The 26,796-nt window shown below is 41.2% G+C and overlaps 1 protein-coding gene across 5 annotated transcripts; it reads right to left on the reverse strand.

The window, feature by feature from the left end:
• Positions 1–5,212: 5,212 nt before the first annotated feature.
• Positions 5,213–25,353, reverse strand: LOC119903525 (uncharacterized protein C21orf62 homolog). 5 transcript variants are annotated; one of them, XM_038719768.1, is made up of 3 exons: positions 25,214–25,353; positions 19,682–19,821; positions 5,214–11,150 (listed from the first exon to the last, which is right to left on the reverse strand). In XM_038719768.1, the coding sequence occupies exon 3, from the start codon at positions 11,085–11,087 to the stop codon at positions 10,323–10,325; it is 765 nt and encodes a 254-aa protein (XP_038575696.1). In that variant the 5' UTR covers positions 11,088–11,150; positions 19,682–19,821; positions 25,214–25,353; the 3' UTR covers positions 5,214–10,322. The 5 variants fall into 5 exon arrangements, with proteins under 5 accessions (XP_038575693.1, XP_038575698.1, XP_038575696.1 ...); XM_038719769.1 differs by having other exon boundaries at positions 19,682–19,817; positions 25,214–25,351; XM_038719767.1 differs by lacking the exon at positions 25,214–25,353 and adding an exon at positions 19,916–20,038.
• Between the last annotated feature and the right edge of the window lie 1,443 nt (positions 25,354–26,796).

Below are 26,796 nucleotides of genomic sequence, written 5' to 3' on the forward strand. Positions count from 1 at the left end.
TAGATTCCTTTGGCTTCTCTCAGAGTGTTCATGAACCGACTCACTGTTTTAACCACACCCTCGACCTTGTTTTGGTGTATGGTATTGAAATTGAACATTTAGTGGTGTTCCCACAGAACCTTTTTGTCCGACCACTGTTTGATAACTTTTGAGTTTGTATTGCTGAACTACTCGCCATTGGGCAAAAATTTCTTTTCAAGATGTCTGTCTGATAGTGCTGTAGCTAAATTTAAGGATGCGATTCCATCAGCTCTAAATACAATATCTAGTCACAAAGTCCTGATAAAATGATATCTTGACTGTAGTAAGTTGTACATAGTTTATTTGTTAAGAGTGGGAGTTAAAACTCATGTAAGCCTTGTTTAGTGTGACAATATCTAGTCACAAAGTAACGGAGGACTCCTATGCTAGTTTCAGTCCCTCCCAAATCGATCATCTTGTTGATAGTGCTGCAGGCTCGCTGCGAATGACACTCGACTCTGTAGCCCCTCTAAAAAAGAAAATACTAAAACAAAGACGGTTAGCTCCATGGTATAATACTGAAACTCGCAAATTAAAGCAAATATCGCGGAAACTTGAGAGGAATTGGCGTTCCACCAAAGTGGAAAATTCTCGTTTAATTTGGCAAGATAGTCTTAAAACTTATAGGAAGGCCCTCCGTAATGCTAGAGCAGTGTACTACTCGTCATTAATAGAGGAAAATAGGAACAACCCAAAGTTTCTTTTCAGCACTGTAGCCAGGCTGACAGAGAGTCACAGCTCTATTGAGCCAAGTATTCCCCTCTCAGTAGTTACGATTTCATGAGCTTCTTTAATGATAAAATTCTAGCTATTAGAGACAAAATTCACCAAGACCTGCCCTCAACTGGCACCGACTTATCTCTTAACTCAGGAACCTTAGAAACAGCTGTAGAACCAGATACATGTTTAGACTGTTTTGCTTCCCTCATCTTTACCAACTAACTTCAATCATTTCTTCATCTAAACCATCAACCTGCCTCTTAGACCCCATCCCGACTAGGCTGCTTAAAGATGTTTTACCCTTAGTCAGCACCTCTATACTAGATATGATCAATCTATCTTTATCAACAGGCTATGTACCACAGTACTTTAAAGTAGCTGTAATTAAACCTCTTCTGAAAAAGCCCAAACTTGATCCGGATGTTTTAGCCAACTATAGACCTATATCTAACCTTCCATTTCTCTCTAAAGTTCTGGAGAAAGCAGTTGCTAAACAGCTGTGTGACTTTCTACAGAGCAATAGTTTATTTGAGGATTTTCAGTCAGGATTTAGAGCTCATCATAGCACAGAGACAGCACTGGTGAAAATTACTAACGACCTCCTTATTGCATCAGACAAAGGACTTGTCTCTGTACTGGTTTTATTAGATCTTAGTGCTGCATTTGATACCATTGACCATCAGATCCTATTGCAGAGACTGGAATATTTCATTGGCATTAAAGGAACCGCTCTAAGCTGGTTTAAGTCCTATTTATCAGATCAATTTCAGTTTGTACATGTTAACGATGAGTCCTCCATGCATGCCAAAGTTAGTCATGGAGTTCCTCAAGGATCTGTCCTCGGACCAATCCTCTTCACTTTATATATGCTTCCTTTAGGCAATATTATCAGGAAACATTCCATAAGCTTTCATTGTTATGCAGATGATACTCAGTTATATCTATCGATCAAGCCAGATGAAACTCATCAGTTAGCTAAACTTCAAATGTGCCTTCAGGATGTTAAAACCTGGATGACCTGTAATTTTCTCATGTTAAACTCAGATAAAACTGAAGTTATTGCTCTGGGGCCTAAGCACCTCCGTGACGCATTATCTAAAGATATAGTTTCCCTTGATGGCATCGCCCTGGCCTCCAGCACCACTGTGAGGAATCTTGGAGTTATCTTTGATCAGGACATGTCGTTTAAGTCTCACATTTCAAGGACCGCCTTTTTTCACCTACGTAATATTGCGAAAATCAGGAACATCCTGTCTAAAAATGATGCAGAAAAACTAGTCCATGCATTTGTTACTTCTAGGCTGGATTACTGCAATTCCTTATTATCAGGCTGCTCGAAAAAGTCCATTAAGACTCTTCAGCTGATCCAGAATGCTGCAGCACGTGTTCTGACAGGAACCAGGAAAAGAGATCACATTTCTCCTGTTTTAGCTTCTTTGCATTGGCTTCCAGTAAAATCCAGAATAGAATTTAAAATCATTCTTCTTACCTACAAAGCTCTTAATGGTCAGGCACCATCTTATCTTAAAGAGTTCATAGTACCTTACTACCCCACCAGAGCACTGCGCTCCCAGAATGCAGGGTTACTTGTGGTTCCTAGAGTCTCCAGAAGTAGACTAGGAGCCAGAGCGTTCAGCTATCAAGCTCCTCTCCTGTGGAACCAGGTTCCAGTTTGGGTTCAGGAGGCAGACACCATCTCCACATTTAAGAGTAGGCTTAAGACTTTCCTCTTTGATAAAGCTTATAGTTAGGGCTGGCTCAGGTGAGTCCTGAACCATCCCTTAGTTATGCTGCTATAGGCCTAGACTGCCGGGGGATTTCCCATGATGCACTGAGCTCTTCTCTCCTCTACTTTCTCTCCCTCTGTATGCAACCTCATCCCATTATTGCATGTTACTAACACAACTTCTCCCCTTTCTGGTAGTCTTGTGCTTTCTCGTCTCTCTCCTCTCTCCTATCACTTCCTGCAGGTTTTCTGGCTCTGGAGCTGTGGAGTCTGACTCTGTGGTTGCGGGTCACCTGCTGCCCCCGTGTTCCTGCTCGACACCCTCTGCTGCAACGACTATTGTTGCTAGTCTTATTGTTATTATTGTTATTATAATCATTAACATTACAATTGTTACCATTAACACTATTATAAATATCTGTACCATTTTTCATTTAGTCTATAGCAACATCACCTTCACTGTCTGTACCTCTGTGTGTATATTGTGTAGGCTGCCTCCCTCCCCTCTCTCTCTCCTTACATCCCTCTCTTTTTCTCTCTATTCTTCTCCTGCTCTCTCTCTCTCTCTCTCTCCCTCTCTCTGTCCTTCACCCCCAACCGGTGGAGGCGCCCACCCTGAGCCATGGTTCTGCTCGAGGTTTCTGCCTCTTAAAAGGAAGTTTTTCCTTGCCTCTGTCGCCTAGTGCTTGCTCTTGGTGGGAACTGTTGGGCTTCTGTAAATATCATCACAGAGTACGGTCTAGACCTGCTCTTTTATGAAAAGCGCTGTGAGATAAATGTTGTTGTGATTTTGCGCTATATAAATAAATTGAAATTGAAATTGATTGTTCAAGAAGGAGGATGTTTATAGTCGTCGTCGCTGGAAACAAGTGCAGTATATGTCGGATTTGTTCTGGAAGCGCTGGGTGAAGGAATATCTTCCTGGACTTCTGGAGCGCCAGAAGTGGAATACTGCCAAAAGAAACTTTGTCCCAGGAGATCTTGTGGTGCTAGTGGATGAGATGGCACCTCGTAATGCTTGGACTATAGGAAGAATTGTGGATACTGTTCCGGACAAAAATGGACTGGTGCGAAGTGTACGGATTAAAACTAAAACCAGCTATCTGACAAGGCCAATAACCAAAGTCTGCCTTCTGCAGGAAGCAGAGGAGCAGTGAAGATCCTTGGATATAGCAGACTTGAACTTTTACATTAACAGGACCTTTTTAAAGGACTAACATTTCACATTTCACTTCTAACTGGTGTTTGTCTCCCACAAGAGGGTTGTAGTGGTGGTCAATTATTACTATAAAATAACTGGGGGCCGGAATGTAGGAGCCATACACTGGGTTTGTTTGGGTTTCCTCTCTTTTCTTTGCACTGTAGTGTACATGCACGCGCACCGTGACGTCATCGGTTACTGTGGGTGTGACCAGGGGCGTGGTGTCTGTATTAATATGTGTGTGTGCGTGCTCACCTGTGGGGAAGCTTGGGTTGATCATGGCTGCAGGGTGAGCATGGGGAAAAACTTTCAGCGTGACGCGTCTTCAGTGTAAATCCTCATGTTTCAGCCTGCTGCGGGGTTTTAGTTGTTTTGGTGGGTCTGGTTTGCGCCGCAATACTGATCGTTGATATTTGATGTCACCCCAAAACCCCAGAACTTCTGAAGGTGATCCTTTTTCCATGGCGACCACATGCAGCTAGTATCGCCGCTATGGCAGAATCTGCAGCATCTGCTGGCCCTAGCTAAGCCTCAATAACAAGCCTGTCAATATTTCAATAGTCTATATATTGAAGTAACATATACGTACCAACGTCGAAGCCATATAGTCTAGTTTATGTAACGTTAGGATTACCGCAAGTAATAGTTACTCGTAATTTATATTCCAACGTCACCGTCAGTCAGATGTGTAGCGATTGCTTTATTGTAAAAATATCTCGCCGGGGTTAATCTAAACGTTATTTAGATTTTTTTTTTTACTTTACTGTGGCGTAATTCCATCAGAGCATATAAGTAACGCTGATGTTATATAAAACATGTAGGCTAATTCTAAGGGAAATAATTTCAGTTCTGCTGTAAGTAGAAATATTTCAAGTTGGCAAGATAATACATCCACTGTAATTTACGTTTCATTGCTAACAAGTTGGGATCAGACATCACAAACGTTAGCAAACGGACTCACCTGTCGAGCAGAAACACAGCAAACTCTGTGTCGGTCTGTATTCATGGCTCAGAGGGTTCTCCAGTGTTGAAATGCTGCACCGATGTTCACACCGGTATTTGCCCTTGCCTTGTCATATGATTTCTTTATCTCTTTATAAACTTCAGGCCTTTTACTTTTTTCTTGGCCATCTCCTTCCTCACAGAACGCTCAGTATGTGCCGGTTTAACCACCTCTCTCCAACAGCTCCCTCCCTACATCGAACACTTGTGAACGCGCACGAACGCCATCTGTTTGACTGGAATGTTTTGGTTTTGCTGACTGCTTGCTCTGAGCAACTTTGTTTGGGATCTATTGACAGGCCAAGGACTATGTAAGAAAACCGGATTTCTTTTCGGAGCACACAAACAACTGAGAGCTAGCGCTCCATAAGGAAATATTCGCTCAATTCAACAAAAAGTGTTTTGGATAAAAATCACAAAGTATCCCTTTAAATAGACAAATTATCTACAAGTCAAATCTTCCAAGTCGTTTCCAAATACACAATCTGTTTCTTAAGCAGTACATGATTTACGCATGAGTTGCTGAACATGTCAAAGATTGTAAAAATGCTGATCTGCAATGTGTACAAAGTTTAAGGCACATAGCCATGGATTACACAGAATCATAACAAATTACATTTGAATAATTACATTCCCTGATGATGTGCTATTATCCTGTAATGAAGATCAAGAGAGAAGAGAAAGAAAAGGAAGTTGAGGCTCTAACACAAGAGAGTGATGTCAAACCCAAAAAACCCAGTGATCTCATTTTCACCCTTTTTTTGGTGGAATGTCCCAAACGTTTTAAGACTGTCAGATGTGTGCTGATGGGAGCATAAGCACAAAGTCCCATGGCCTGTTTTAAACATCCTGTCTGAAAACCATTAAAAGGTGTCTTTTGGAGGTGTGTAATCACCCCGTTCACCAGATGGGAGTGACTAAAGGTAGAATGCTTGGTAGGAGCAATTTGTGCACTGTAATGGATGGACTCCATTCCTGAGCTGAATACTGGTTGTGAATGTTGGCTTAAAGGCAACAAAAGATGTGCTGAAGGTGTCGAGAAATCTTTGAAGCTTTCAGTACCAACTCTTTTATATACACAGAGCAAATTGACCTGGCATGTGCTGGTTGTATTTTCTTAACCACTCACAGCAATTCCAGAGAAATTCATCTCAGCTTGTTGCATAATGAAATATGTTTCCATTCAACAAAGAAAGCCCCAGTTCAGTCTTGTTTCAGAAGAAGGGCATGGGTGTTTCTAGGCGTTATAGTCACCATCCTGTTTTCATATCCATGTGTTAAAAGCACAGAAAGAAAATGTATTCAGTGCAAGGATGCAGCCCTGCCAGACAGGCACAGGGTAGGAAAGAACAAAAGAAGAATACATCAAACTAAAGAAAGAACTACTAACACAGTACGGTCGTTAAATTATTGTCAACTGATGAAAATAAGTTTAAGTCACCACGGCCGGGCTGAAATAAAGCTCCTGTAACTGCACTTTAATGGCCACTAGATGGTCATAATGTCCCAGAAAAGAATAACACTGAAGTGAATAAAAAATCTCCCAACTTTTTTCTAATCACCTTTTTACACAGTGGCTAATCTCTAGTCTCAAGTGTGTTGCAATGCAACATAGTGGCAATTAAAAGTGTTTTTCTGTCTTTCTAAAAACATTTTTGTAACTCTTTTTAATGGAAAACTCTTTATTAGGACCCATATTAGCACCAGTATAAGTACTGGCCATTCATCCAATTCAATTGTATGTTTATAATAAAACACTGACTATTAAATAAATTAAATTTTCCATTTTTCTCCCATACTGCAGCAGTTTACAGGATTTTCCAGGTTTAATTCTAATTAATTTAAATTGCTCACTTTACTTGTCCCTTCAGACACACACACCTGCACCTGTCTTTCTTCTTCAGCAGTATTTTTTCAAAGTTGCCAAAATAACAAACACAAGGATTTTTTCACCTGCAGTTCTGTTTTCAGTGGCTTGTTGTTAATGACGTTCCCTACTGAAACGATTGAGACCACAGTGGTGCTGAATGACATCGGCACCAACAGGTGTGTTCACTGATGCTGTAAAATATCCACCGTGTCCATGTCTTCTAACATAATACAAGATAATGTTTCTCTGCAAAGTGCTGAAATGGGTTGGCAATTATACTTTGGTGGCCATTGATATACCTGGACAGCCTGCAAAGTCTGTGTGGGGAAACTCCGCTTAGTTTGGCCTTACAGGTATTGTGAGCATTGTGAGCTTTGGTGGTGCAATCTGAATTTATTTTGCTGAAACTATGGACTTTAGTAGGTAGTTTTTGTAGCAACTACACAGACACACAGAGACTTTCAATGATCTGCAGAAAAGAAGTGCTGGCCCTGGATTGTGTTGTGCAGCTTCATGACAGTCTCTCACAGGATATGAGCTGGAAACAGGAAGAGAAAGGGAGCATGAAACCAGAGAGAGAGAGTTGTTCAACTTTGACTTTGATTAAAATTCTCCTCCAACTCCTCTCTAAAGTGACTGCATATAAATATCCAGAAACAAAAACAAACCATCCTGACAAAGAGCTGTAGAGTAAGTGAATCACATCCAGCACGATACTGAGAAAATTTCTCTTTCACTTCCCTTTCTTCCCTCACTAGGCCCTGCCAAGTAGGCTGTAAGTCGGTTAATAACTGCGTAACTCAACCATCTCTACAGAGTCAAAGTGAGATTCGTTGGCTGGTGTGAGGGATCCTAATCCTGGGACTCTTGTTCTTTGGGCATCCATTTTAATCTGTTTCAAAACAACTTGTTTTATTAGGCCATCTGCACTCAATAAGACCAGCTGAAAAAACGCAGCAGCAGACTGCAGCCTACTGCGCCTCTCCGTCAGACTGACACGACCCTTGTCTTTCACTTGTTTTTTCTCCTACCTTTTTGCTGTGGGCAGCTGTCCTTAACTCTTGACAACAGACATGTTTTATTATAATTTACTTAAAATCTCTTCAACAAAATAGCTTAACACTGAAAGCTCCCTCTCAGAGACAACAGTATTGTCCAGCTCTGGTGACTCTGATCCCACTCTGGATTGGTTCCAGCCAGTGTTCACTGGAGTCAGCTGCCACAGTACATCTTGTTTTTTTATGATGCTCTATTGATCCCTGAAGCAGGAATTTCTCTCTTTGCCTCCCCCCCTTTGCACCTCATGCATTGAGACTGTGCTGTAAGTTATTTCAACATAGACTCTGTTGCAATCTAACTATAGAAATGCTGTTAAAAGAGCAGATTTAGTAACCCAGAAACCTAAAAGAATTTAGATTTAATTTACAAGTGAGTAGACATATTTTCACCCAATAATCAAGGGGTGGATTAACAGTCTAATTATTAACTGAAATAAAAAGGCTAGGATGGAATCCATTTTTTCCAGTCCCAAAAGCAAAGCAGTATGCCCATGCTGGAATCCTAGCCATTGCTGTATGTCAGCTAATGTCTGATAATTTGATATAACACAAACTTATATACTATATACACCATGTAAGCATAATATCAAGTGAAATATTAAAGGTATAAAAAATAGATTTGACACTGGGCCAGAAAGAAAAGTCTATAAGAGTGGGTAAACATTAGAACCATAATCGTTAAGGCTTTAATTGTGCTTTAGTGGTGCGTATTATCAAAAGAAACCGCCCGTCCATTGCAGGGCCGAACATAGATGAACAACCAGTCAAACTCACATTCACACCTAAGGGCAATTTAGAGACACCAATTAACACCTAGCCTGCATGTCTTTGGACGGTAGGAGGAAGCTGGAGCACCTGGAGAGAACCCATGCGGAGAACATGCAAACTCTGCATAGAAAGGCCAGGGCAACGAGGGATTGAACCGACAACCTTCTTGCTGTGAGACCTTGCTCTTTGTGCTATTGTTGCAGTCAATTCATCCACTCCCAATGAAATGATTGGCTGTGCTCATTACAGTCACTTTTGTGTCAGAGTATTTGATTTATTGATTGCTGTCGGGATGTAAAGATCAACAAATATAACAGAAATGTGTCTGAAATAAATTGCCAACCCAGCTTTAAGTAAAAAGTGCAGAGCAAACAGCTGTGTTCATTACCCTAATAGAAAACAACAGTCCTTCACCTTAACAATGCTAACCAGGACTGGCACCACTGGGCCCCAAATTTAAGTGTAATCTGGTTTGACCTGTCCTGGAATCTAGACCAAGAATGTTTAGTGGCCATAGCTGCTTCATGCAAAGATAGGTGACAAATTAACAGGAAAAAACTTTAGAAACTAAACATAGTAAGGTGTCATATGTTAGGCTCATTCTTGACAGTGGGACCAGTTTATGTGACTAAATAATCTCAAGGTTCACTTGCTACCTTTTTCCTCTAATTCATCTAATGTTGTTCATTAGCAAGTGCCACGCCTAGCTTCAGAGCTTCTAAATAGACTCTCCAAGTCACTTGTGGATTGACCGTCATTCTCCCAAAAGATATTCCCTCATTTGGTGTTCTGATGATGGTGGTGGTTAGTGCTGTCTATACATTGGTCCATCATTTTTAGACTCATCAGGAAGTCTGCATTTGTTATGTTTCTCCGTATTTTGTCACCCGTCTACATGTAAATGTCAACAAACATCTGCATTAGTTTGAAGTGGCCAGTCTAGTCAAAGGCCTCCTCCCTACTGTTCATCCTGTCCAGCTGCCCTGATATATCTGACAGCACCTGGATGGGGGAAGAGCTAACACCCACTTGGCAGCTGGGAGCGGGATCTGGGACCTGTCATCCCTCTCTGTTCTGAATACAGTTCTTGCAGATGGCGTACCAGATCGCTGTCTGTCTGTCACAGTGGCTGCGGTTACACTCATCACACAATAAACTGCTGTGTGTCATCTGATATGCAATAAACAGCTTGTCCTCACATTAGTACTGTCACATCTTCTGGATCAAATGTGAAAGGTGGAAGATGGAAGGATGTTGAAACAACCCACAGAAGCCACATGTTTTCAGGGCCAGATGTAGGCACACAGATCTCAAAAATCAATTTGAAAAGTCAAGTGTAACCATAGCCTGTGTGGCTTCCAGCTACCTGCTGTTTTAATTGTGCACGTAGAGTGTTTACGAGCACATCTGCAGACTAGTGAATTTGGAAGTCACTATGTACTCCATATGTGAGTTACATGTAACAGTGGAACAACGGTATGTGCAGCAGTTCCAGAATATTTGTACAAGCAACATCTCCAACAACTGCAGCAAATCAGTTGTAATGTAAGGAGCAGGCGTTGACCCTTCGCTTTCTGGTTTGCAAATCATCATTCACTGTTTTGGAATGATTCGCAAAATATGCTGTGGCAAACATTCTCAAACATTGTGTCTATATCTGCGCTCAGGGATGGGAAAACACCAGCAGGAGTTCAGCACACATGTTCTGTCTGAAGTCTGTAGTCTCATTGAAGAAAAGGCATCAGGGTAAGGTAAAGAGGTTTTTCTTCTTTCCTGTTCAAAGCCACATTTAGGCCAGAATGACAGCAGCTAGTCAGAAAGAAGTTTATTCCACAGATATGTCAGATGTGCAACTTTTCCTTTGCAAAAGGAGAACAAAGAAACATCCAGCTCTGTTGTGTATAATTCCTGCACATCATTTGTCATTTGTACTGCCCTAATGAGGATGTGTTGTTGTTAGTAGACAAACGTGATAAGCAGGTTCTGCAGAGGCTCTGCAGCCTGCTCACTGGGGTCAATGGGGTCATCAGGAGCAGCAGAGTATGGCGTAGCAAGGGGCAAAGCCAGGTGGGGGAAGGTCTGGGAGAGGTTGTGAGCAGGTGGTCCCACCACACTGTATGCCTTTAGGGCAGAGAGCCCGTTGAGCACTGCTACATCCAGGAAGGTCACGTGGAAAGAGGAGGAGAAGTCAAAGGAGAGGGCCTCTAGCTCCACTGCAATCCCTGCTGCAGGGGAAATTGTAATCTCCTGGTTGGGGTAAGTAGCTTCTGGTGCTGCGCTGTGGATCCTTAGGGTACGCAAACCTTGCAAAGCCAGGTACTGACTGTCCATTGGTTTTATTCCACAAAATGACAACCGCAAATGCCCAACCATGCTCCTGTTTAGCAGCTCTTCCAGCACCCAGAGCTCCTTCACCCAGACAGTGAGTCGTCCTGGCTCTCTGAGCCCAGCAGTGGGCAGAGCGGAGCGCAAAACTGTGTGGCATCTGCACAGCGAGTTGGCCAGAGCCTCGTTGCAGTCCCAGACGGGTTTAGAGCAGCTGCAGTTCCGTAGGTTGTAGCCCGGCGTGCCACTGTCGAACAATAGCGTGGTATTGAATGGCAGAGAAGTTTCAGATGTGGGGGCAGAGCTTGTTGTCTGGGTGATGGGGGTCAGGAAGAACAGCAACCACAGTGACCATGGCAACGAGGCAGAGGAGTCTGTGTTTAGAGACATCTCCATAGAGATCAAACAGACTACATCTTCACCATGTGGAGAGACTGGATTGAGGATTGATGGACGAAGCTGTAAACAGAGAGGAGAAAAGTCATCATGTCTATATACACTGAATAAAAGCTGTACAGACATACAGGGGTAGAAGTTCTAACAGTCCTCACAGCACTGTGAATTTAGATCCTGACACTAACTAACCGTATCAGACGTTTACTCACCCCTTTACGACTCACTCCAGCACTTCACTTAGAGCATGACACACAAAGAGACTCTTTCTCGTTCTGTGCCATGTAGTAACTTGCTTCTGCTTTGCATTTGTATTTTTGCATGTGGAGAACAGCTTCAGACCAACAGCCGACTGAATTCAGTGCTTTATTTCCTTTCCAGCCCTGGTTTCACACACATAATTGAGCCACTTGTTTTTTGCACTCCAACTTTACTGGTAAAGGTCCTTCCAGGCCCCGGGCTACTGCGGGTGCCATACCGCTGCTTATAAAAGGTCCTGTGAAATGTGCTGGGTTCAGAAATACTGAAACACTGGCCTCTTTATTTCCCTACTCTGGCAGGGTGGAAAGTGGACTGAATAAGCAGTCTTGACTTTCAGAGTCAACTTTTCCCCGCTCTTCTTTTTCTTTGAGAGAGGAGGACCTTCCAGTGCTAAAGTTAGACAAAGAGTACTTGATTGTCTTATAACTGGTCTAGAAAAAAGTGTACGTGATGCATTTGGTACCTACATATTTTAGGTCCTTATATTCGCACTGGCTTCTTAGACTTTACTGATAATATAAGATCCATAACTATGTTTTAAGTGGTGTATAAAGACCTTACATAATGAACCATTATGTTTTTATTACCTTAGAATGAGACATTTATATCCACATACACTGCCATTACATGGAAGTCACCATGTTGCCCCACCATGTTTCTACAGTAGCCCTACGTCACTACGTTGAATACGTATGAAGAAGAAAAAGTAGTAGTAGTAGTTGTAGTAGTGGTCATCTGGTTTGTTAGAAGTAAGAAGAGACGTGAAATTTGGACAAATGGAGGATCAGACGCACAAGAGCGGACAGAGCGTGTCAGCCACCGTAGCTTCTCCTACAGGCTTGTATATATATATATATATATATATATATATAAAAAATATGATCACAACTACATGTCACTGAAACTTACAAACTGGACCTTTTTCTACAATGCATGTTTCAGCCAAGCAGTCTGATGTGTTAAAGATGCAGAACACCTCACCAAAGACAAACCAGGAGAATAGGCAGGTTAGCACAAAGACAGTTATGAAAAAGGTGAGCAAAGGTTGATGTAGTGTAGATGTGAATGTACTTTCGCAGTCTGTCAAACATCTAAATCTTCTCCTACATGTCTACTAAATATTGTTTAATTACTCTTCTTCACCATTGTAGCCGCTCATCACAAGCTAAACCCAGACCCTGAAGAGTATTTAGTGAATTAGAGCTGAAGTGAAAGAAATGAATGTCCAGTTAGTGAATACAGCTTCTGATTAATCATACTGCTCTTCAGTGTAAAGAATGGCCAAATACAATGTACTACTGCACAGGATGGCACATTAAGTAAGAAAAAAGCCAAACATCTAGGTGTGATGCATTATGTAATATTATGTACTGTACCCTAAAGTGTGTATTTGGATGCTGTGTGGGATGCGACTCATATTAGCCTTGTGAAAGTAGACTGTAGACAGTTGGGATATATCCAAAAATAATTAGTGGGTTTACAAGGCTAGGTACACAAATTTTATATTTTATTCAGTTTGAGGTGTCTCTACACTTTGTTTCTCCCAGAAACACTTGCCCTTTCACTACAGCCTGTTTACCAGCCACATGGGACATTATTTATAGAAATGTTCCCTGACTTTATTCCAGATTTCATTGTAAGATCTTTTCCCAGAAGGGGTAGAGTTTCAACTAGTTTCAACTTTTGATGTGGTACTTGATAATGTAATGAAGAAAATAAACCCGAACAACCCACAGTTACAAGAATTTACAACAAAGGAAAACTTGTTTTAGTTTTTTCTTCTTATGTACAGATAACAGCACAGATTATGATTCTGGTGAGTTTAAATCAAATCTGACATAGATGTCTGACATGAGAACCATGATAAAAAAGCATATTGGCAGTTTTCTTAAAGAGAACATATTATTCTAATTTTTCAGGTTCAAAATCTTATTTATGGTTGTACCACAACAGGTTTACATGGTTTCATTATTTGTCATACTGCACATTACTGCAGCTCCTCTTTTCATCCTGTGTGTTGAACACTGGTTTAGCTACAGAGTGAAGCATCTCACTTCTATTTGATCTGTGTTGGGAGTTGCATCTGTGCAGTACCTGGGTAAGAACTACTAGCAAATCAAAAGCAAAGGGTTTCAGTTCAGCTGTACATGTTCCTGGACAAGCTTCACAACCTAGACTGGAGCAAGAGTTTCAATATCAATTTGTAACAAATTAATCTTTATATCTCACAGTTGAAGCTTTGCAGCAAAACAAGGATCATGCCATTTTGGCGATATGTGGGTGCTCAACATCTGATTTTACATAGAACTATTCTCCAAAAAAGTTAATATACACCCTATTACAATCTACATTTCAGCGTTAAATGTTGTAAATAAACTTCTAATATTTTTTTTTAAATTGTGTGAATAAATCCAAAATTAACCCTAACCCTGGGTTGTCAGTGCGCATGTGTAGGCGTAGCGTGTATGTGTGTAGTGGCAGAAGGAAAACTTGCTGAAGAAACGGAGCCCCAGCTTCACCAGTGTTGATGAACCACACAAAGAATATTATATCGTTTTTAAACAGCCGCTACTTGAAATAGATCGCCGTTCACAAAAACACACATGACATGATTGCCCATTAATCAGAAGTTTGGCGGTTCATTCCCCGTCTCCTCCAAGCTGCATGTTGAAGTGTCCTTGGGCAAGATAGTGAACCCCGAATTGCCCCTGGTGGCTGTTCCACCAGTGTATGAATGTGTGTGAATGTTAATTTCTGTTTGAGCACTTAGGCTCAGTGAATGAATGTTAAATGCAGATGTAGTGTAAAAGCGCTTTGAGTTGTCGAAAAGACTTTAAAGGCGCATTTACATTTTCTGTTTCTGTGAGTCAAAGGGGGGGGGGGGGTTTGCAGTGTTTTATTTCTAAGGAAGTAGTTTCAAAAATAGTGGTGGCTCTGAGGGCCCTCTAATACCTTCCAAAAGACGTAAAGTGGTTTAATCTGCCCAGCACTAAGATTCCTCTCTAAATGGTTTAATAGAGCAGAGTGACTGTGACTGGAGCATCAACATGCCTTGAAACAGTCATTTCCGTCCCTAAGAAGGGAAATCAAGGTACCAAAAATGAAAAGAAAGAAAGCGAAGTGAAGGAAAACAACTGCCAACTAATTTATTTCAAAAGAAAGATGAGAACAATCACAACTAGCAGGCCACCATATTTTGAATTGGATAATTTTGTCTCCATCACTTTTTGAAAGCATTTGTTTAAAATGTTCTGGAAAATTGCTTGCAACAAAAAATGTTACCTAACAAATGAAAATGCTTTGAGAAAGGTTCATTTGCACAATAAGAAAATATGCAGTGCAATTTAAATACAGAAGAAACAAATGGGCATTGCAAAAAGTGACTTAAGCTATATTTTTATGGTTATGAATTGTCACCGGCAAGTTGAATTATTTGTTTTGTTTCCCTATTTATATATGTATTTATATAGTTCATTAGTGACTACAGATGTTAGCATTTTTCAAAAGATGTGGGAGAGACAGGGACCAAGAGAGTAACGTGGCCCACAGAGACTGCTTGTATGTAGGGCCCAGAACTTTTAGCTACACCCCTGTCAGTGTGTGAATGTGTGTGACTAAAGCTTCATTGCTATCTGACAGCTACAGTAACTTGGAAAATAGCGACATGTGGAAATGAATTTAATGATGTTTGGATGTTAATGGGTTAAACTACAATTTGGCATCAAAGTTCCCCTTTTGGTGTCATGACTATGCTGCTATAAATAAACTTGACTTCACTGTGGTTGGTTTACAGTAGCAGCTGTCCTCCATACACACAGCCTAACCTCTCCATCTTCCATTGCCTTACCTCACTGCTAATATTAGTCATCATCTTTCCAGCTGTTCCCAGCATCTGACTCTTCCACGCAATTTTAATAGCCACTTTCTCTCTTTTTCCATTTGTCTGTCCTCGCTCTCTCCATCACTCCCTTTCTTTTCCCGTCTCTCCTTACTTTTCTCCAGCTCTGTAATCCATGCAATAAGCTCCAGCTGCAGGACCGGATGCTGGGAGGGAGGGCCGTACAAAGATGAAAATCGACCACTGAAAACACATTCCACAATACTTAAATGACAATGTGAGTGTGATATTATTAATATTGCATGTATGCAGTTAAATTTAATTATTTAGTGTAATACAATCAAAACGTTTTTGACTCAGGTCCTGTGTGTGAAAGCAAGAGTGTGTGTGCATGTGTGTGTATGTATACACATACTGTATGTATACAGTGCGTATACACTATATAAAAATCCAGTCAGAAAGTGAAAGAAGAAAGTTAGTTAGAGTTATGCAGGGTGAAAGTGTTTTGTGTGTATTTCTGCGTGAGAAAGAGCGCGAGGCGGCTGGCGCTCCACACGGCTCCAGTTTGTTAAAGGAGAGGCTTAACGCATTCCTCTGACATCATGCTCCACCGCAGGCACCCACCCTAATCCTCCCTTCCTCTCTCTCCACCTCTTACTCACAGTGCCTCTCTTCTTCTATGTCACCCATCTTTTTTCAGTGTCTCACTCCTCTCCCTCTCTCTGAACAGCTGCAGCTCCACACATGACTACAGACAAAATCCAGGGGTTTCACTCCAAAAATGGCAAATGGCATTTAAACTTTTTTTTAACCCAAGTGTTCTGAAATGTATGACTTATTATATTATACTGTTTAGAATACTATGGTTGACATCTTTTAAAATGAACTTTAAATATAAACCCATTTAGAATACATCATGTGCTCATTCGACCCCTGAGCTCTGTCTTGTGGTCTCTTCCTGCTTCCCATTTCTCTAAAATATTCAATGACACAGCGCCAAGGTCCTGCACAAGTACACAAGAACATCTACTGTAGTGTAAGTCGTGTACTTAAAGGATAAGGTTCCTTTTTGTCAACAAATCCAAATAAAAAGTTAAAACAATTTGTCAGTCAGTCTCTCAGTGCTTCCCTGCCCAATCTGTGGCATTCTACCTCAACCCAAAAATTCCAACTGAGATCTTTCCAGGAGTAAGATGAAAAGATCAATAAAGTACAGAGCTGGAGGACTAATGTGATTGACTGGGGACTGGGGAAAACAGTCTGGCTCATTCAAAAATGCTGTACCCATCCAGCATCTCTGAAGCTCACTCTTTTATCTCATTTGTTTAATCTGTACACAAACAGGTATGTGAAAACAGCTACTATTTCTTGTCAGACAACAACAGCAGTTAGCTAGGACTTCCTGGAGTCTTGTCATCACAGTGAGGTTTCCAGCCCAGCACATAGCCAAAGAGCTGCAAAGAATTACAGGGTGAACGGATAAACAGAACCAGAGATGTGGAGGTAGGACTGTTAAGGGTACCACAGTAACCCAGGCCCCTGGAGCAGCACACCCTACCTCTTCCAGTCAATGTCATTTTTTAGTGCCATGTAGTTGCCTACTGTTCACTACAGCAACTAGCATGAGCTTTCCAGGTGGTTCCCTATAATATTTTATATATTTTTTATACTGATTGTTGGGGCAGGAAGGCTTGGACCGGGAGCACAGCACCCACACATCCCTTACATCACTTAAGCTGATGATACACAGAGCAAGTTCTAGAGCAATCGTGCAGGGCAACGTTGCCGTCAATGGTAATAAGTAAAGATTATTACCGTAATCCCCTTCCTCCGCCATCCGCCCCGCACCGCCGCTATCTGTTAAAAACATAGTCAGACTTGCCACTAGCAAGATTGCCCAGCAACATTGCTCAAAAAAGTTGCCCCGTGTATCATCAGCTTTAGATGTGAGCTTTGGAGGTTGGTACATGCGTTTTTAACTTTGGAGAGAGCTGGGCTGCTGTTTCCGTTTGCCCTGCTTTTACTCTTACTGCTGAGCTAAGCTACTTGCCAACCCAGTCTAGCTCAGTTAACACACACACACAAGAGAGGTCTCAGCCCTCTCGTTTAACTCTCGTAGAGAATGCAAAAAGTTTCATTTCCTTAAACCTCCAATACTTTATTTGTCCTCTTGGGGGCAGCCGAAACAAGTTACATTTAAGTACATTTATTCATGTGGCAGGTGCTTCAGATCAGGTACAATCAAGGAGGACCCTCCAGGTCTGGGGTGGTGATGGCGCAGTGGATAAGACACATGCCTTTGGTAAATGTTCACCATTTACACACTGAGCCTAAGTGCTCAAACAGAAACTAACATTCACACACATTCATACACTGGCGCCAAATCCACCAGGGCCAAATCTGGGTTCAGTATCAAGGACACTTCGGCACGCAGCCTGGAGGAGCCGGGGACTGAACCGCCAACCTTCCAATTAACAGATAACCCGCTCTTCCTCCTGGGCCACAGCCCAGGGAGAGACCTTGGTTCAAATCCCCATTGTGAGCAAGACACTTAACCCCTAGTTGCTCCAGAGGCGTGCAACATATATAGCAATTATAAGTTGCTTTGGATAAAAGCGTCAGATGAATGAATTAATGTAATAAAAAGTGAAGCCAATGCAGAAGTGCCTAAAACCCGCATTCTTTATAACAGCCAGCAGGGGGCGACTCCACTGGTTACAAGAAGTAGTCAGACTGTACAGAAGTGTATGAGAGAATGACCTACATCTCGATTGACTTAGTACCTCAGTAAACATCATTTCCTAATTAGTTTATGGTCTCTGGCTTCAAGTCTTCTTCAACACAGCACAATGTTCATTTAGTGAATTATGGTCCCATTAAGAGGAAAATAGACCAGAAAGCAGGGAATGATTTGTGATTGACAAATCGCTACCATGGCAACCTTTCAATTAGGATAGAGGTATCCTTTACCTGCTGCACTGTGGATATTTAACTTTTTTTTTTCCCTAACCCTAACCCTTTGACAGTGTGTTTTCACTTGACAAGTTAACTGTAATATTTTGGTTGCCTATAAATGTCTTCTTCAGCATTCAGTTGAACTAAAAGATAGCTGTTTATTTTTTCAGGTAAGTACATTTTGTCTTTTTGATAGCTGAAATAAGTATCCCAATAAATTTCACAGTGGACGTGAATAACAGGTGCACCTTACTAACCAAGCTAGCTAGATCCACCATCTCAACCAAATATGGTCACTTCTGGTACCAAAAAAACAAGATGGCGCCAGACAAAATGCCTAAAGGCGACAAACCAATGGGTGATATCACAGTGGCTACGTCTACTTTCTTTGTACCAACTATGGCTGTGGCTCAGGAGGTAGAGCGGGTTGCCTGTTAATCAGCGGTTCAATCCCCCGGCTCCTCCAGGCTGCGTGTCAGTGTCCTTGGGTGAGATACTGAACCACCGACTCTGGTGGCTGTTCTGCCTTCTCTTTCAGCTCTGTTTTTGGCCTCTACCAGCTCCTGAGGAAAATATCTGGCTCTTTAGCTGCTTAATGTTCCACTCTGTTCACCAGCCTCTTTAATTTTGTCTGTGTACTGTGGTAGTGTGCAACTCACTGTAAAGCTCCGTATAGCTGAGGCGAGCTGCAGATTCAGGTTCATCACTACAAGTGACCCCTTTCACATCATCATTTGATACAAGCTTATCATAATAATGTTGATCATGGCTCCTTTAAATAATCACTGAGTCAAAAAGGACACATAATTGGTATAGTTAAATATTTTAAAATGACTCAGTAATTTCCAGCTGGCCTCTTCAGTTTTTAGCAAAATGTACTCAAACAGTGAATTTGGGACTATTTTCAGAGGCAGATTAAGCAGCAGCTCTAGTGAGGATTTATAGACTCAGGACAGTATAGAGCTGGGTGGCACACTTACACTTAACTAATAGGACCAATTTAATGTTGGTTTGGGGCTTTTCATGGAATTTATTGACATAAAGAAAAATATAGAATATTGCCAGAATTATTGGTAAAAGGTATTCACTATACACATTATATTATATTTAGATTATATTTTTATCCAGGCAGTCTTTGAGAATTCTAAAAATATTATGAAACCAGCAGTAGTGTTGTTGTTTTCAAAGAAATACATACACTTAAAAAATGTAATTGAAATAGGCAGGAGTAACAGCTCTGGTCCTTTCATCAGACAATGGAACCAGAATGTGTGGTTTGGGCTGACAGATTACATCACCACTCTCTAGGTTTTTCTGTGACTTTGGCGACCATGTTTCTATGAAAAAACGGAATCATTTCCCGCACTAAACGTATAGCTGATATTAAACAGTAAGGCCAGCTTGGGGCCACCCATTATAGTTTGACCATAAAAAGCACAACCATCTCCATTCACAGCATCTATACCGAATGATATTTCAGTAGCACACATGTTCTGTATGTTTACCATATGACAGGCATGTGCATGTAGTGTAGCGTACTTACGTGGCCAGCTTAGCGCTGGTTAAGGTGGCATGCTGCTGCCGTCTGGTTCCAGGCTGATCGTTCCAGCTTCCTCATATGCTAAGAACAGCTGCAGCTCCCACATCTGTCTGCAGGTTGACTGGAAAACCTCATCTGTCTGTCTGACAAGAGAAGAGAGAGGGGGAGAGTGTCAGCATGGAGGGAGAGAGGGAGACAGAGGGAGAGAAGGGAGAGTATGACGGAGAGAGGTCCTACTTTCTGGACACTGGATGGATACATTTCTCTTCTGCTGGGACAGCATGACAGACTCAGACACACATTTTCTGTACTTTCTTCTCATCTTTTCCCCATTCCCTCACTCCTCAGCCCGACTCCTCCTGTTTTGAGACTCATTTTCCAAGGCAACAAGTTTCCCCACCCATAGGCTATATATGCTGCCATCTTGTGGCCCAAAATAAAACTACACTAGGCTAATCATTTCTTGAATGATTTTTGTTATTATCACAGCCATGCTATTGAGAGCTCTATTTGTCACAATGCAACCTTTTTCTAATGATTTTACATGCTGTAAAAAGAAGATCTCCTTGGCATGTTTATGATATTACACGGGAGAAAGGATGACACATAAAATACACTTCACAGCTTTGAATGTGCGTGTATTCCATCCTGGTTAGAACAGGAAGTTTAGGTCATCATGGTTAAGGTAGGAGTGTGAGTTAAGGTAAAGCTGAACAACCAGTTTATATTTGCACAGCAAAATTCAACCACAAGATCCCAAAGAGAGGGAGAGCAGAGCAGATGGAAAAACTGTCTCTTGTTTGTATAAGGCAGTGAGATCACTTCCTGTTGGGTTTCTGTGTTGGCAAGGACAAACAAAATGGCAGCCAGGGGTGGAGCTGTTGCACACAACACCCAGTACTTCCAGAACCACGATGCTGGGTGGAGGAACAGCGGGCAGCATATGCATTACTTACTGAAAGGGTGTTTCCTTCTCTTGTCAATCTTTATTTACATAAACATGTATTTTAACTGTACTGCAGGGACGTTGCTAGACATAGTGCTCTACTGGGACACAGGCCCCTCATCCCCCATATAAATTTGTGGTTTATTTTTGATTGAAGTGTATAAAATGTGTTAGTATGTGCTTTACCAGCTTCCCTTGCTTAGCCCATGGTATCATGTCAGAAAGGGCTTTGAGCAGAGTATAAAAAGGGTTTATACTAAATCACAGCTTTGAGGCAGAGCAGCAGGGGGACATCTGAGAGAAAACTAGAATATATTTACTCCATATTACTAATATTTCTCCATCAAATATGATCCAGTTTCACCAAAATCAGTGAAAAAAGTTGTATTTTTGTATAGTAATCAGTGGGTAGTAGAAACACTATGCTTCAGCAGCATCTCATTGAGAAATCTTTTCATTGGACGCTAAAATACAGTTTTTCCCAGTCACTTTGGTGCATTTCTCAAATCATCCTGAACATTAGCAAAACAGTAAGTGCATTTCTCAAAACAGGTAGTACAAACAGCACAACACAGTGGTTTACCTGCAAAAGCCCATAACTTGCTCAAAATCCTTAGTCTATCTCTCAAAAGCAAATCTTTATGTCATTGAACTTGTCAGTGCCATCAGAGCAACAAGTCCTTGTGTCTTGTTTATGAACAAGCAAGTCAAAATGTTTAGCCATCTTGTCAATATAACAGTGTACTCTGTAAATATTTTCTGATGTACATTTTGGCTAAGATTTTTATGACAATGATTGAAAATGCACAAGGCTGCATTTTTTTTGTATGGCATATATCACTTTCACCAGTACAAAGTTAGCAGGAGAGAGGACAGGAATCACAGCTATGCTTTTACTGTTCGTACTGTAATTTGTTAACAGAGCATGTCATTGTAATACAGTAAAGAAAGAGACAGGAATGCTGCATGGGATACAACCCTTTGGCTGATGTTCCGGTCTTTTGTATCCCAGATTCCCTTCCACATCACAACAGATATCTTCATCAATTAAGGTTTACACATTTACAAAAAAAATTCTAATAGACATGTATAGAATGTCTATCTATATACACTCACCTAAAGGATTATTAGGAACACCATACTAATACTGTGTTTGACCCCCTTTCGCCTTCAGAACTGCTTTAATTCTACGTGGCATTGATTCAACAAGGTGCTGAAAGCGTTCTTTAGAAATGTTGGCCCATATTGATAGGATAGCATCTTGCAGTTGATGGAGATTTGTGGGATGCACATCCAGGGCACGAAGCTCCCGTTCCACCACATCCCAAAGATGCTCTATTGGGTTGAGATCTGGTGAGTGTGGGGGCCATTTTAGTACAGTGAACTCATTGTCATGTTCAAGAAACCAATTTGAAATGATTGGAGCTTTGTGACATGGTGCATTATCCTGCTGGAAGTAGCCATCAGAGGATGGGTACATGGTGGCCATAAAGGGATGGACATGGTCAGAAACAATGCTCAGGTAGGCCGTGGCATTTAAACGATGCCCAATTGGCACTAAGGGGCCTAAAGTGTGCCAAGAAAACATCCCCCACACCATTACACCACCACCACCAGCCTGCTCAGTGGTAACAAGGCATGATGGATCCATGTTCTCATTCTGTTTATGTCTCAACAGAAATCGAGACTCATCAGACCGGGAAACATTTTTCCAGTCTTCAACTGTCCAATTTTGGTGAGCTCTTGCAAATTGTAGCCTCTTTTTCCTATTTGTAGTGGAGATGAGTGGTACCCGGTGGGGTCTTCTGCTGTTGTAGCCCATCCGCCTCAAGGTTGTGCGTGTTGTGGCTTCACAAATGCTTTGCTGCATACCTCGGTTGTAATGAGTGGTTATTTCAGTCAAAGTTGCTCTTCTATCAGCTTGAATCAGGCGGCCCATTCTCCTCTGACCTCTAGCATCAACAAGGCATTTTCGCCCACAGGACTGCCGCATACGGGATGTATTTCCCTTTTCACACCATTCTTTGTAAACCCTAGAAATGGTTGTGCGTGAAAATCCCAGTAACTGAGCAGATTGTGAAATACTCAGACCGGCCCGTCTGGCACCAACAACCATGCCACGCTCAAAATTGCTTAAATCACCTTTCTTTCCCATTCTGACATTCAGTTTGGAGTTCAGGAGATTGTCTTGACCAGGACCACACCCCTAAATGCATTGAAGCAACTGCCATGTGATTGGTTGATTAGATAATTGCATTAATGAGAAATTGAACAGGTGTTCCTAATAATCCTTTAGGTGAGTGTATATTACTGCTCACTGTGTATTGTTACAGTTTACTGGTATTGTATGAGCTATTGTGATGTTGTTGTGGTCTATTCTTACTTTGTTTATGGTCCTTAAGAAACAACATTTCATTTAGCTATATACTTGTAGGCAAAGGATATGAATAAAGTATTTTAACTTTGATTTTTGATAACGTGTTCAACCATTTTGCATGTAGTGACTAATGCAATGAACTTATGCCTAGATGTTTTGGGGGGTAAGATTATTCAACAGAGACTGGTATAATTCATTGTGATCAGCAGGACATAAGCAAGTGATAATGTAGGAAACTGCAGACAATTGTACATAATCATTTGCATCAGTGTGTCAAGTCATTTGCAATTTGTTAAAAACAATGAGATAGTGCTTTTATGATGTGCACAAGCGACGAGATGATGTGGATGTTGAACAATTAGTTTTGATCATTTCAATTCTGATCTGAGAAATGCACCAAAGCGACTGAGAAAAAATGTAAATATCATCAAGAATACCTACGAAACACTTTTTTTTGGTCATTGATGGGCCAGATACTCTCTTGTTTTCATTTGCCTATTTGGCATTGAAGTAAGTACTTTTATTTTGTGGTACTTGGATTACATTACTACTTACATTTTTTAACAAGTAATTTGTAATTGTACCATATTACATTTTTAAAGTAATCCTCCAAACCCTGAATATAGCCTTAGTGCTGTCACTCCATCACAGTGAGATGACAGCACAGTCCCTAATGCACAACAAACACTTTAAATGAATCCCAACCCCAGACTTGTGTCATATAAGATGAATTTGTGGTAAGGTGCTGTGTCAGCACATGGAACAGATGTGGTTAGATTAAGGAAATGCAATTAGCTGATAGTTCAAATAATCCTGTTAGGGCTTAGAAATATAACACCCATGATCAACTGGCTTTACAAAAGTTCCTTTTTTCTAAGTAGAGCAATAACGTAGACTAACTAGTCTTTGGCATTGAACCAAACTGTTGAAACTTTCTTAGGTAAATATTCTGGGGTTATTAAGTTTGTGGTTACAAAAACAACATTGCAATATATTGGTATGACAATAAAGTCATCAAACCTGTCCTTATGCAACAAACAATAAAACCCATTAGCAACGAGTTTCAGTAGGATTGACACCAAAAACAAAAAAGGATTCTGCCTATCTCAGATAACTTTCTGGGCACAAACTGCTATCAATATTTGTGATTCCGACCCTGATATCTATAGCTATATCTATACCATATAACCACTCATTACAACCAAGGTATGCAGAATACCATCTCTGAACACACAACACATCGAACCTTGAAGCAGATGGGCTACAGCAGCAGAAGACCACACCGGGTGCCACTCCTGTCAGCTAACAACAGGAAACTGAGGCTACAATTCATACAGGCTCACCAAAACTGGACAAAAGAAGACTAGAAAAATGTTGCCTGGTCTGATGAGTCTCAATTTCAGCTGCAGCATTCAGATGGTAGGGTCAAAATTTATCTGTGTGGGGTTGTTTCTTAGGGGTTGGGCTTGGCCCCTAAGTTCCAGTGAAAGGAACTGTTAATGCTTCAGCATACCAAGACATTTAGGACAGTTTCATGCCCCCAACTTTGTGGAAACAGTTTGGGAATGGCCCCTTCCTCTTCCAACATGTCTGAGCACCAGTGCAAGTCCATGAAGACATGGACGAGCGAGTTTTGTGTTGAAAACTTGACTGGCCTGCACAGAGTCCTGATGCCAACCCAATAGAACACCTTTGGGATGAATTAGAGCGGGGACTGTGAGCCAGGCCTTCTTGTCCAACATCTGTGCCTGACCTCAAGAACGTGCTTCGAGAAGAATGGTCATGAACACACTCCTAAACCTTGTGGACAGCCTTCCCAGAAGAGCTGAAGCTGTTATAGCTGCAAGGGGGGGCTATACATTATACATATGTCATGAAACTTCATGTGCATGTAAAGGCAGGCGACCCCAAACTTTTGGCAATATAGTGTATATATAGTATATATTTTTTAATAGATAGATAGATCTATCTATTGAATTTGTTATGCATGTCCATATATTTCTATGAGATGGATGCTAACATGCTCACAATGACAATACTAACAATGCTAACATGCGGTTTACCATGTTCATCTTCATAGCATTGCATTTTAGCATGCAAATATTTTATAATTAGCACTAAACACAAAGTACAGCTGAGGCTGACATGAATCGTTTTGCAGTGTTGGACAACCATTCCAGCCTATCAGAGGTCGCCTTAAAATTCAACATACCGCTGTGACAATGGTAGCGTCTTCTCTTTGAACCCTTTTCCTCCTGCTTTTTCTTTCACTGTAAACGTTCCTGCTGTTCTAAAGTTTATCCAGATGACTGCATCCTTGCCTGTGTGGAGCTTTCAAATCTCTGAGGAGCTGAGCTAAAATTCCACAGGGTCAGTTAATCAGTCCAGTTGGCCATTGAAACCCTGCCCATTTCTATTCTTCTCTAGCCTGCTCTCCCACTCTCTCTCTCTTTCCTTTTTACCCTCTGTTTACTTTTCCTCTCTGTCACCATAGTAACGCTAATTTGTTTCATTATTAAGCCAACATGAAAAGCACTGTGTTCTCTCATGGTTTGCTGTATGGGCGGGTGTACCGTGTGTGTGGCATTGCCTGAACACCACACAGCTTGGTATTCTCCCAGACAACGAGCCACAGCTGGACACCTCTACTGAGAGATACCTTCAGAAAGCACAAATCTTTCTTTTCTTTCCCAGGCCAAAAAATAGTCTAGCACATAAGCCCAACATAAAGCTGTGATTTTTCCTCACCTTTGGACAGAGCTAGGCTAGCTGTTTCCAGTCTTTACACTAAACTAAGCTAACCAGGTGCTGCTTCATATTTAGATGACAATGAGAATAAGAGTGGTATCAGTTGTATTGTTCTTCTTCTTGGCACAAATTAATACAACAAATAAGCAAATTAGAAATGTCAAACTTCTCCTTTAAAGGTCCCATATCCTACACAATGTACTTTTTCATGTCTTTCTAAAGGTGAGGCAGAGGAAAATATTTTCTCCATAAAATATGATCCAGTTTCTCCTAAAATGAGTGAATAAAGTTGTGGTTTTGTAATCAGTGAGGACTAGTCTTGCATAGCCAAACCTATCTCCACATCAACAGACACGATTTTATTGTATTGTTGTGCCATACTGAATCAACACATCTTAAAGGACTCTAATTTTGCAAAGAAAAAAATGTTTGGACTTTCCCAGATACAATGAATGTTTCGTTTGGAAGATACCTGTCCAGTTTATTCATTTCAAAACCCTCATTACTGAGCACTTCCCCACATATTACACATTGAAGCATCTCATCTCCATTCTGAATTAATCTGGTGAATCCAACATTAATAAATTTGTCCTTGTACTTTCGTTTAGACATCATAGGGTCGACAGTGACAGATCACAGACATAAAAGATCAGGTTAGGGAGAAGAGAGAAAACCTCACACAGCATCTGAGCTTAACTGACAAGTGTAGCACAAAAGAACACTCATTCTCATATTTACATATTAAAGACATTGTTAAGAACATCACTCTGCCACTTGGCCACCCGATAAAAATGGGCCTGCGACCCATTTTGGGAAACCTGGCACTAGAAGAGAGCCTACTGAAAACTCAATTGACCAAAATCAATGTTGGGACATGTGTAACAAATTAAGCACAAGCTAACCACATGCAGCTCTTATTTGCGCTCCAAGGAGTGAGGAGCGATCCCTGAGGAGCTATGAGCGAGGATACACCAGTGCATCCTTTATGGAAAGCTTTTACTGCCCCCTTATTGGGTAGCCGTTATACTGATTGGATGCTGCAGTTGA

The sequence above is a fragment of the Micropterus salmoides genome, unplaced genomic scaffold (assembly GCF_014851395.1).
Source record: "Micropterus salmoides isolate LMB-PRFRI ecotype aquatic unplaced genomic scaffold, ASM1485139v1 Ms_hic_scaffold_15, whole genome shotgun sequence".
NCBI lineage: Eukaryota > Metazoa > Chordata > Actinopteri > Centrarchiformes > Centrarchidae > Micropterus > Micropterus salmoides.

Bases quoted from the DNA above. Each gene is read 5' to 3' on its own strand.
- LOC119903525 (XM_038719765.1), bottom strand. From the start codon at position 15,237: ATGCTGGGAACAGCTGGAAAGATGATGACTAATATTAGCAGTGAG. The intron at 11,151-15,192 runs GTAAGGCAATGG...CTCTGTTTACAG, and splicing joins TGACTAATATTAGCAGTGAG to CTTCGTCCATCAATCCTCAA.